General features: G+C 37.1%; 1 protein-coding gene across 1 annotated transcript; it reads left to right on the forward strand.

The window, feature by feature from the left end:
- Nucleotides 1–4,905: 4,905 nt before the first annotated feature.
- On the forward strand, nt 4,906–10,586 carry LOC6049528. The gene has a single exon (XM_038256731.1). The coding sequence runs from the start codon at nt 4,940–4,942 to the stop codon at nt 10,565–10,567; it is 5,628 nt and encodes a 1,875-aa protein (XP_038112659.1). The 5' UTR covers nt 4,906–4,939; the 3' UTR covers nt 10,568–10,586.
- The last annotated feature ends 1,219 nt before the right edge of the window (nt 10,587–11,805 follow it).

Here is an 11,805-nt window from a genome sequence, read left to right on the forward strand (position 1 = left end):
TAAATTTTCAAAATATATTTTTTCTTTGAATTGCTGATTGATATATGTTTTTCTTTGTGTTTTTGGATTCCTTGTAGTTTTTTCTATCCTTTGCTTTTTTCAATTTTAAAAATTCATAAAAAATAGATTTTTTGTCATTGAAATATTTATTTTGTTTTTTATTGAATTTGGCAATCATGAAAATTTGCAGACTGTTATTTTTTTTAGGGTTCTCATAATATACAACGCAATAAAGATAAAAAAACAAAAAAAAAATTATCAAATTTCCATGAATTTACAATAGTCAAAAAATTTAAGAATTTGAAAAAAATAAATATTTAAAATGTATGATATTTTAAATTTTTTTTACTTCACTTTCAAACATAAGTTGTATTTTTTTCTGAATTAATTTTATTTCTTAAATGAATACTAGGTTTCATAAATGCTCTGCCTTGTTTCATTTCATTTTTTCTAAAACATTGAATTAATGAATTTCTTGATTTTTATTTTTTTAAATTTAATGCAAACAATTTTTTTATTGAATTCAATGTTCCTATAATTTTGAAAATCTTTGAAATTTTAAAATAAAAATGTATTTTCTGAGATTGTTTTAATGTTTTTTAGAAATCATAAGAATTTTCAGACTGTTTTTTTAAATCAAATTTCAATGAATTTACAATAATCAAAAAATTAAAGAATCTGAATAAAAATAATATTTCAAAATTTATGTTTTTTTTATTTACTTGAAGCCGTTGCAAATATTTTTCAAAGTTTATGTCGCCCCCTTCAAAATTGATCTGAAAAATCAGGGGGCAAACAAAATATTTTCCCAAAAAACTTCAAAATTTCCATAAAAATATTAGTCTAACCAACTGAAAACAACCTAAAATGCATTTTTCTGCATTGATAATCATATTTAGCATGTTTGGGCTTGTTAAAAAATGTCTTGAATTTTTATGAAATTCCAATGTTCAGCAACGCAAAAAAAAAATCGCAAAAAATATAATTTTCGTCAATACTTAGATATTTTGTTGGAAACTAATGATTGTAAAACAACTGGACATGTGTTTAATGCATTTTAAACCCCCTTTTTCATTAAAATGTTGAAACAATGGCTCGTAATTTAAATTTTTATACTTTTTTTTATTTTTTTGGGGGGTAAAACGGGCTTCGAAGTTTGAAGTCGAAAAAACATAAAAAAAATCTTAAAATTGCTCGCATTTCCGTAAAAATTCATCAATTCCAACTCTCTTAGATGCATTCGAAAGGTCTTTTGAAGCACTTCACTTCACTTTATAGACATCCAGGATTGGTTTGACTTTTTCTCTTAGCTTTTGCAAATTACTGTCAAAAATGGATTTTTTTTAAAACCTTAATATCTTTTTGCAACAGCCTCCAACACCCATACTCCCGTAGGTCAAAAGATAGGTAATTTCATGCACTATAAGCCTACGGTATTAACTTTTTGGCCAATCGCAGTTTTTCTCATAGTTTTTCAATTTTTCTAGAACAAACATTTTACAACGTTAGTTTTTGCCCTGTAGGCCTTTTTGGTCTCAATTTTGTCATATTCGGAATCCTCGGACAATTTCACGTAAGTTAGTAGTATTGGAGTTATAAATTTGATTTAAACAATAATTACATAAAACATAGATCTTATTTACCCTGTGATCAATACGTCAAATGCTGTATGAAGTAGGCGAAAACTTGTTTTACCCCCAATAAAACAAATTGTTAAAAAATATTTTAATTCATTCTAAATGGCAATTTTTTCAATCAAATTTACAACTCCAATACTTCTTACTTACGTGAAATTGTCCGAGGATTCCGAATATGACAAAATTGAGACCAAAAAAAGCCGTCTTCTTGGCCTACAGGGCAAAAACTAACGTCGTAAAATGTTTGTTCTAGAAAAATTGAAAAACTATGAGAAAAACTGCGATTGGCCAAAAAGTTAATACCGTAGGCTTATAGTGCATGAAATTACCTATCTTTTGACCTTCGGGAGTATGGGTGTTGGTGGCTGTTGCAAAAAGATATCAAGGTTTTAAAAAAATCCATTTTTGACATTAATTTGAAAAAGCTAAGAGTAAAAGTCTAACCAATCCTGGATGTCTATGGCACATTTTGAAGTGCTTCAAAAGACCTTTCGAATGCATCTAAGAGAGTTGGAATTGATGAAGTTTTACGGAAATGCGAGCAATTTTAAATTTTTTATGTTTTTTCGACCTCAAACTTCGAAGCCCGTTTTACCCCACTTCCCTTTGTCGTAGAGGGCTCATATTTGGCATGAGTTCATCTCATGTATAGACAAACAATCGCTGAAAGTTTCATCGGAGCACCTCGATACGACCTGTTACACATTGGTGAAAAACTCGCTCTTAAGAAATCATAAGAATTTTCAGATTTTTTATTTTTTTAAGAATCTCATAATTTTTAAAAAGTAATAATGATTTCAAAAACTTAAAAAAATCTAAATGTCAAATTTCAATGAATTTTTCATAACCAGAAAATTAAAAAATGAAAAAAAATATTTTCAATTTTTGTTTATTTTTAAATTTATTTTACTTCGCTTTTGTATTTATCTTTATTAATTGTATTTCTTAAATAAATACTAAATTTTTTAAATGCTCTGCTTTGTTTCATTTTAATAATTTCTAGAACTAAGAATTGTATAATTGTTGTTTTTTTGATACAATTTTTTTTTATTAATTGAACTTTGTGTTCCTATAACTTAAAAAAAAATTTTTGGGGTTGTTCTTTATTTTATTTTGAAAGATTTATTTTTTCGTGCTTTGTATTTTGAAAATACTCAGATTTTTAATTTTGAAAATTTATTAAAATTAAATGTTTCGTCTTAGAAACGTTTATTGCTTTTTATTATAAGAATTATCAGACTCGTAATTTTTATGTGGAATTCATAATTTTTAAAAAGAAATAATAATTTCAAAAAATGGTAAAGTGTTTCCTATTAAACTAATAATAATAGATAATAATTTCAAAAACCAATAATTTTTTTTTATTTATAATAAATTTTTCATTTTCAAAATTTCAATGAATTTGAAAAAATAAACATTTCAAAATTTCTGTTTTTCTGATTTTTTTAATTGTTTTAATTTACAAATTTGTTTGTTTTCTTTAAATCATTGCTATTTCTAAAATACTCGATTATTTTAGTCTAAAAATCGAGCAGAAACTTGCAATAGAGACCACAAAAGACCCGGGGGTCGTTAATGTGGATGGTTTGATTTTTTGACATTAAAAAAAAGCATGCGGAAACAAGTTTGTCAAATTAAATCATTGAATTTTCACTTGTATTTGATTGGCTTTGAATCAAATGCACAAATGAAATGATGTTATCAAAATAGTCTAAAGTTTGTGTGTAAAATTGTCGCTCATGCAACCATTTAAAACGACTTCAAAAGTCACACATTCTGCCACTTGAGCAACTATATTGGCCTCACAGTACACCACCTTTAGCCTGCACACAAACTGTAGAGTGCCTCCTGGTTTTACTTACAGCGCCAACCGAAAGCCCTTTGAAGACGGGGTCGCTTTCATTCGGAAAAGCAGATTTTCCACGCTGAAAAGTTGCTACTTTTCAGAGAGCACCTTCAAAAAGGAATGTAGTTACCTTTCTTCATGCATGTGGGTGTTGTGTGCGCACACCTGCAGTGCACTCTTCTTGGGTGCGACCTTATCTCCTGTGAGAAACATCAATCATCTTTCGTCATAAAAATTTCACATCAAACACTCTCGCTGGCTGGCTGGCCTGACTTGACTTGGTCTGACTTGAACTGACGCGACTTGAACTGTGAGTAGAAATGTGTCTGCATGCATCAACTTGTCTGTTAATGGTGGGGATAAAAAGTATGACTTTATTAAAGCTCAAAATCCTGCAGGATGCTCCTCGGAGTAGTGTCCTCGTCCTTTTCGACGATGATGGTCTTATGAAGCCATATTCCAGAAGTGAGTGAGCGCGCGCGGGTTGTTTGCCGGAAACTGTCGTAGTCGTCGTCGTTTTACGAAAAGTGGTGAACGTCCTTTCGGCCTGGAGGACGATGAAAGGGATGAGGGTTGTGTGTGTGTGTGTGTTATCTTTGGGATACAGCAACCAGTAGAGCTTGGCACGTGGTACACCAGGAGAAGGTTGGTTGGGTTGGTCGTGTTCCCAAGATCGCAATCTCGACAAGTACAAACATTTAACCACGATAAATTACCGGTTTTATTGAGGCTAAATTTTGCATGTGCCATTTGAAGGAGAGCCATCGTTTGAAGTGTTGTTCTTTTTCAGAAGAATGGTTTTATGAGCAATAATTAATTCAATATCTGTGTCTTCAAAAACAGGATTGAAGAAGAAACCATACCTCACTTGTGTTAACTCAAAGCACTTTTTATTATATTGGCATAACGAGAGTCAACATTTGGTGGAGATTGGTTAAGGTTAAGCAATGTTATGGACACTTGAAAAAAAAGCTATGTTTTATTTTTTCGATAGTATTTAAAGTAAAGTTTAACCATGCAATCGTCAGTCTCAATAATGATAACCGATTTGAAATTATTTAAAATTGGTGATATAAATAATCAATGTCCCCTCGAATTCAGCGAAAACCACGATCAACAACGTGAGTCACTGTAATTGCAGACTAGCTGTGTGATTCCCCGCGCCGATCTCTTTCGTCTGTTCCTTTTTCTTTTCGCAAATTCGTAAATAAAAATATTGCTCTTCTTGCAGAAAAAAAAACACTTTTTTTATTGTGTTGTGTGGATGAAAGAAAGTTGATCAATTTAAGAAATCTTGTTGATTTCAGAAAAACAGTAAAAATTCATAATTTTTCATAATATTCTCAACTGTGCTCACTAAACCACGAACTCAGAGAGATTCGCATGCCCACTTCAGTTTCTCAGTTCACTTTAGTACGCCTCTCCGACTGGTTTGTTTTGTTTATCGCCCTCAACTATGGACCAAGATATCGTACAAGCCATACTGCAAAGTATGGATCCTGGAGCATCCATAAACCCACTGTTACTTGAAGAGTGCAACCAAGTGTCACTTCTTCACAAGGCGATCAAACTGCAGCACGAGAAAAAGTCCGAAATTGTGAAATTTCTCATCGAATCCAGCCTGGTAGAGTGCGATCAACGCGATGCGTACGGCAAAACAGCGACGGAGGTGGTTCTCACGCAGCTGGGTGATCGTGAACTCGCCAAGCTGATGGTAACCGCTGAGTTGGTGAACCTGTCGGATGAACGCAGCTTCTACGTCATGATAAGGCGTGGTTCGGTGCTGGTGTACAAGCTGTTTCTGGAGTGCAAGAGCTTCGATGGGGAGCAGAACTTTCGCAGAGTGTCGAACGCGATGATCGAGTTGAACGCGAGGCGGGTTCCGATCACGATGGAAATGGAAGTGTTTGTGCAGTATCAGCTGGCACATTTCGCCCATAACAATTTGTACGGGGATGTTGGGGGAGTGAAGGATCCAAACGAGTGGCGAACGCACTTTGCAGCGATCGAGGAACATTGGCAGGTGTTGAAGAAGAGATTCGGCGATCGAAACTATGCCAACGTTGACAACGAATTTCTGTTCAGGATCAAGGCGATTCACAACCATCTCTTCTTTGTAAAGGACAAGCGATTCTTGAAGCACCTACCAGTTATGGAAGCTACGTTTTGTCTAGCAATTTTGGTGTCAATTTTTGAGTGTGGTACCGAGTACGAATTGTTCAAGTTTCTTATCAATAAGGTAAACGTGATGCAGTACTTGGAGACAATCTGTCGGCAGCTGAAACACGTGAAAGCTTACCTAGATAAGCTGAATGAACACATGAACACATTAGTGAGTGCGGTTCCCAAAGCTGAAGTGTCATCGAAAGAAGAGCTGTACAAGACTTGGACTCACATGAATACTTCGATGAATCTCCAGGAAAATATCATGAATAGACTGATAAGTGGTCTTAAGAAAAAAGTGGATCCAAAAATTTGTGTAAGTGAGATTATATCAAGTGAAATTAGTCAAGTTTCGGTGAACATGAGCAGTAGAGACGGATCAGTGTTACACAACCTTAAACGCAACTATTTCCGAGCCAAACAGCTCTATTCAATACAAAAGTGTCTGTTTCATATCGAAGCAATAGCCGAATGTCGCAAGTGCAATGATTCAAACTACCTAACGGTGCCAGCAGTCAAGCGATTGATTCAAGTGATAGGGGAATCAATCAAAAGCACCAAAAACTCCCCAAATGTGCCCAAAGTAGTCGGAAAAATCCTCAACACCATGCTGACTGCGCTTTTCCCGGACACCAACAAGTATTTTCGGGAATTTTTCTCACACAAATACCCGCTGGCGAAACGGTTCCTATCGAACTCTACCGAGGCCAACCTGTTCCATGCGATTGCCACCCACAGCGAGTACACCGGGATGATATTCGCAATAATATTCATTTGTTCTTTGCTGAATGTCAGTCGAACCCTTCTCGGAACAATGCGAAGATGCAGAGATACTGCTGAGCTTCAATCGTTATTGCAATATGTTTCAATTTTAACACTGCCTGAAGTCGGTCAAATGCAATTTTTCGACAAGATTATGAGAAAGTTTAAAGAAATGGAACAAACTATAAACGCAACTGAAATCCATACAGTTGAAGATCAAGAGAGTGTTAAGTTCTTGCTAGAAGATTTGCAGCGAAAAACCGGTGTGATTAACATTCTAAGAAAAAGCTTATTGCGGAATTGGCATTTCAACTTCCTGGACATCAAAGACGCTTGTTTAGCAAAGGCATCGATCTCCAAGATTCATCATATCATTGATTGGAATTTGTCGTTGTCGGAGCAGAAAGAAGTCTACCAGATTATTTATAATCAATGGATGGAAAATCACGTAACCCTCAGCGCGCTGCATCCTCGCAACACCAAGCTTCTTAATATGGATGGAACGGTTTTGTCAGGAGTGTTGGCCAACATCGAACGCAAGCTGGTGGCGATCAAAGACGAAGAATGTATTGAAAACACTCGAGGGATTTTACTAGACCTTGGAGTAAGCGATCCTACCAAGGAAACGGTCGAACATTTTCACAAACAGCTTGTTAAGTACTACGAAGATATCTTCTTTATTGATAACAAGTTTATGGCTATCAGAAAATTCTTCAAATCAAATAAACTACCCCTGAATGAAGAAGCCCTTAAGGTGATGAGATCTCGCGATGAGCAACATCTTCAGGACATTTTCGACAAACGAATTGAGGCTATAAGATCCATTCTCGACGGTGTTGGAATTTTATCTATTGAGGATCTTGCAACAAAGGTGCGCAGTATTCCGAATCATGTTCTGATGGCGCTGGAACTATGCCAGCTTGAATTGTGTGAGATGCTAATTACGGTTGGTTACTACGGTGACAATTTCCAGCTTCTAAAGCATCGGATTCCACTGATTTATGGAAGAAATTATCGAAACTTCCTGGCACACGATTCCATCTCGTACAATGTGCTAACGGATAGCTCGCGTGTGAAGATAGCTGTGAATGCTTTGGTTTTCATTGAATCAAATATGAGGTTGTTCAAAAAAACCGTAAAACCAAAATTCAATGAGTTCACATTCCCTAACGAGAATATTGTATTGAGTTGGACTTTGGAGCAGGTGTCCCTAGTGGAAAGCATACAATCTGGTGGGTGGAAATCAATTGAATCAGCAGATCTATTTGGACGTCACTGTGGAACAGTTGGTACAGTTCAACCACTTAGTTCGGACATGACCAGCATTGAGTTCGTCAATCCGAATCTGGAAAATTTTCAAAAGCTATTTGCATTTTTCGCCGCAAAAGTATCTGAGAACACTTCAAAGATAACTACTCTGGGATATAGAGTTTGGTATGCACTGCAGCTTGGAAATTACGAAGAAGCATTCAATCTATTCAAGCAATCCCAACCGGTTCGAAATTCCAAGCTACCTCAAGAGTTTTTCTCCTGGAATCTCATTGTGGATTATTTGCTAACAGAAATGTCCGATTGGAATGAGAGGGATGCTCTGGGAAGAACCGTACTGCATCGTCTGATTCAAGCTGGAAATCGGGAAAGAGTTTCACTCTTGCTTGAAATCATGCCGGACATCGATGTTAATGCTGCTGATAGGAAAGAGCGCACACCTTTGGATTACGCCATCGATTACGGATGTTCGGAGTGTGTCCAGCTGCTGTTGTCTAAAAATGCTGCGGTATCCAGCACCAATCAACAGTCGGGGATTGTTTGTCACATGAATGACAGTTTGGTGCGCTTGTTTGCCGGATTCAGTGAGGAGTTGCTTGCTTCTCAAGCGTATGTTAATACAGCAGTTCGTTCGAACAATCTCACTGCCTTTAAGTTCTTGATAGATAAATTCTACAATGATTCGCACAGGAATCTCCGTGCTGAACATCTGAATTCTTCACTTGGATTGGCGGCTTACCTAAATCATTACTCCATTGTAGAGTACCTATCATCTATACCAGATGTGAACTATTTTTCCGATGAATTTAAGATGAACGGAAACTTTGCATTGCATCATGCTATCAATAGGAATCACAAAAAGGTTGTGAAACTCCTTCTCGATATGGGAGCATCGCCAAACTGGATCAATGTCCATTCTACACAGAATCTAAACACTGCGTTTCAACTAGCTATCAACATAAACAACCAGAAGATGATAAAAATGATGCAAGACATAGATCAGAATCTCTACCTTAGTAATACCAACCTCAAGCATCCCGTTCAATGTGCCATGCAGCATAACTCACCGAAGCTGGTTCGTTGTCTTGGAAGGTTCGGTTTCTCACTGCTGAACACAGGTAGAATTTTACAGAATGCAATTCAACGTGATAATACAATTATGATTGATGCGATCATACGAGAGCTGGATTTAGCTTCTGCATCGAACAAATCTTTGGCAGATCCAGTCCTTCGTGACGTTGGTGAACTACTGACCCGTTGGAAAACGATGGCTTATCTTGAGGAACCTAATGGAGATCCGGGTCGTGAAACAAGCATTGCTGTTGCAGTGCTGAAAGGAAACCTAACGCTGCTCACAAAGCTCGTGGATAGATGCGTTGCGGTTCGGAAATTTGGAAATTCATACCTGCGAAGCATAACTGTTTATACAAATCGCAGACAGATCAATTCTTATTTCTGCGAGGACATGCTTGAAAAGCGATTTCTTCTACCAGAATGTGATAAGCTGTTGGCTACGCTGAAGAACTGTTCAAATCAAAAGTGCGTTGGATCAAGTATACAGATAACATTAAAAAATGAATCAGATGAATTTAATGTCAATGGAATGTTCAGAGTGTTCATGGATAGTGATTTATTCTCAGAAATTATGCCAATGTCAATTCACGAGACCTGTGAGAATGACTTAGATAAAACGAATCTCGGTGAAACGTGCTTCAAGCTAATATTGGATCGTTTGAAGAATCTCAACTGTAACATCTACGGATCATTTCAAAAGAATTTCTTCATTATCTGTGGTGAATCAGCTTACCTTCTACAAACAGTTGATTCGCAACAAACCAACCCTTTGAAAGCTCTGGTGAATTTTGGATCCTCCGACGGAGAAACTCCACTGCATAACTGCTACGGAGCAGATCGTCTTGACATAGTTAAACTACTAATCTCACACGGAGGCAATCCGTTAGCTATCAATACAGTCGGACAGACCCCACTGCACTTGGCCTTAACCGACAAAGATGCTGAAAAGGCCATGTACCTCTTGAAGCTCTGCGTCGACCAGGATCTTCGATCTCCGGACGGAACACCAGCGGCTGAACTTCCCAACGGGTTAGGATTTCGACCGCTTCACCTGGCGGCGATGACGTGCAAACTAGAAGTGGTTCGATTTCTAATCGATCACTGCAAAGTCGATCTACGAGCTAAGGACGCGATTGAAAGAGTGCCCGTGATCTATGCCCTGGCAGGTCCTCATATGGCGATATTGAAACTGCTGTTGGAGCGTGATCCCGGAGCGATCAACATTCCGGACAATCGTGGCCAGACGACGGTGCACTACTCGGCGGTACGTTGCAACGTGGATGTGATCCAAATGATGCTGCCGTACGGCGTGGATTTGTTCTTGTCGGACAAGAATGGAGCTAATCCGGTACACGTGGCTATGGAGAGCAAAAGTCTCGAGTGGTTGAAGGTGGTGTTCGATTATGCAAGATCGCAGAAGATCGTTGGACTTCTTAAACATTTAGGAGAGGCAGGTATTCCTGCATTGCATTTTACGCTTCTATTCTCGGATCCTGAGTTTAGCACATTAGTCGTAGAGTATGAAATTGACGCATCTCTAAATGAAACTCTTTCATTAGAAAGTATTGAAAAAATGAAACGATTGCTGACAGCTCGAACGGCGGACGAGGGCTACACTCCTCTGCACGTGGGGACCACGCTGGGCTTGGAAAAATCGATAAAGTTCGTTCTAAAGTGTCAAAACGTGTACAATCAACATTCGGGTGAGAAACTCAACCTGGTCACCGATCTGGTTGACTTGACCGGAAGAACGCCGCTGGACTATGCTTTGGAAATGGGTAATGAATCGTTGATCAATTTGCTTTTGGAAAACTAATTAATCCGGTTTGTTTGTATGTTTAATTGTTATTTTATATCTATGTAAACGTATACGAAACCCCAGAACGTCGCAGCCGAGATCAATCTTGTTGTGGTAGAACATATTTTAAAAAGGCATTATAATAATATAAAAAAAACCTATTTTAATCCTTAATTCGTGCTTGCCATTTCATTAGGGCACATAACTTTTGTAAACAAGAGTGTGTCCCTTTCACATCTTACGTAAACTGTCATTTGAGTGAAAGGGATACACTATTGTTTACAAAAGTTATGTGCCCTTTTGAAATGTTAGGCTCCATTTGAGTAAAAGGGATACACTATTAGGTTTTACGCCGACTCGATTTTTAGGTTAGAAATTTGACAGTTCGGCTGCACTGTTTACATTTTTTGCACGTGTGTCTAAGTAAAAATGTGTGTGCGTGTGCGCTCGTGACGTCACGCTGTAAAACCTAATTGTTTACAAAAGTTATGTGCCCTTTTGACATGTTAGGCTCCAATTACGCACTGTGAACTATAACATTACCTAAGCATTAAAATTCATGTTGAATGTGTTGAAAACTTCAAAGTTTGAAAAGCAGTAGTGTTAATTGTCTTTGTTTTAAAAATCTCTGATACACTCAAACCCCGATGGTTTGACACCAACTGTTGTCAAACGAACGGGGTCACGTTTTAGTTTGACACCCCTTTTACACGGAGTTCACACACACTACAAAACGTTTATTTTGATAGTGTGCGTGAGCGCTGTGTAAAAAGTGACAGTTCGTCACTTTTTAGTTTGACTTTGACCAACCAACGGGGTACAAACTAAAAAAGTGTCAAACGAAAAAGTGATCAACCACCGGGGGTTGAGTGTATGTAAACCGTCAAAATAAAGCAAAATTTAATACATAGGAAAATAAAATAAAATAAAATTCAGTTCTAAGTTCAACTTAGAATTTCAGGGGTTTACTTATGAAAGAAATGTCTTGAAAGTTCAAAGTAAGTGAAAATGGCTCCAAATAACTTTACATTGATTTCATTGACAAAACTTTACAAAAATGACTGCGCCGTCTCAACTCTATTTGGACTGGGCCGAGAAGAATTGCCCCCAGAAACCCCAGAAGTTTGTTTATTTTGGTAGGTCAGTGTTACCCGCAAGTATCCAAAGGAACGTTGGTGACAAAAGTTAAATATCATTTGTTTTTAACAGGTTCAAATTCTCCTCTCTCGCCATATTGGGCGCCATCTTGAATTAGA

Source organism: Culex quinquefasciatus, chromosome 2 (assembly GCF_015732765.1).
Source record: "Culex quinquefasciatus strain JHB chromosome 2, VPISU_Cqui_1.0_pri_paternal, whole genome shotgun sequence".
Classification (NCBI taxonomy): domain Eukaryota; kingdom Metazoa; phylum Arthropoda; class Insecta; order Diptera; family Culicidae; genus Culex; species Culex quinquefasciatus.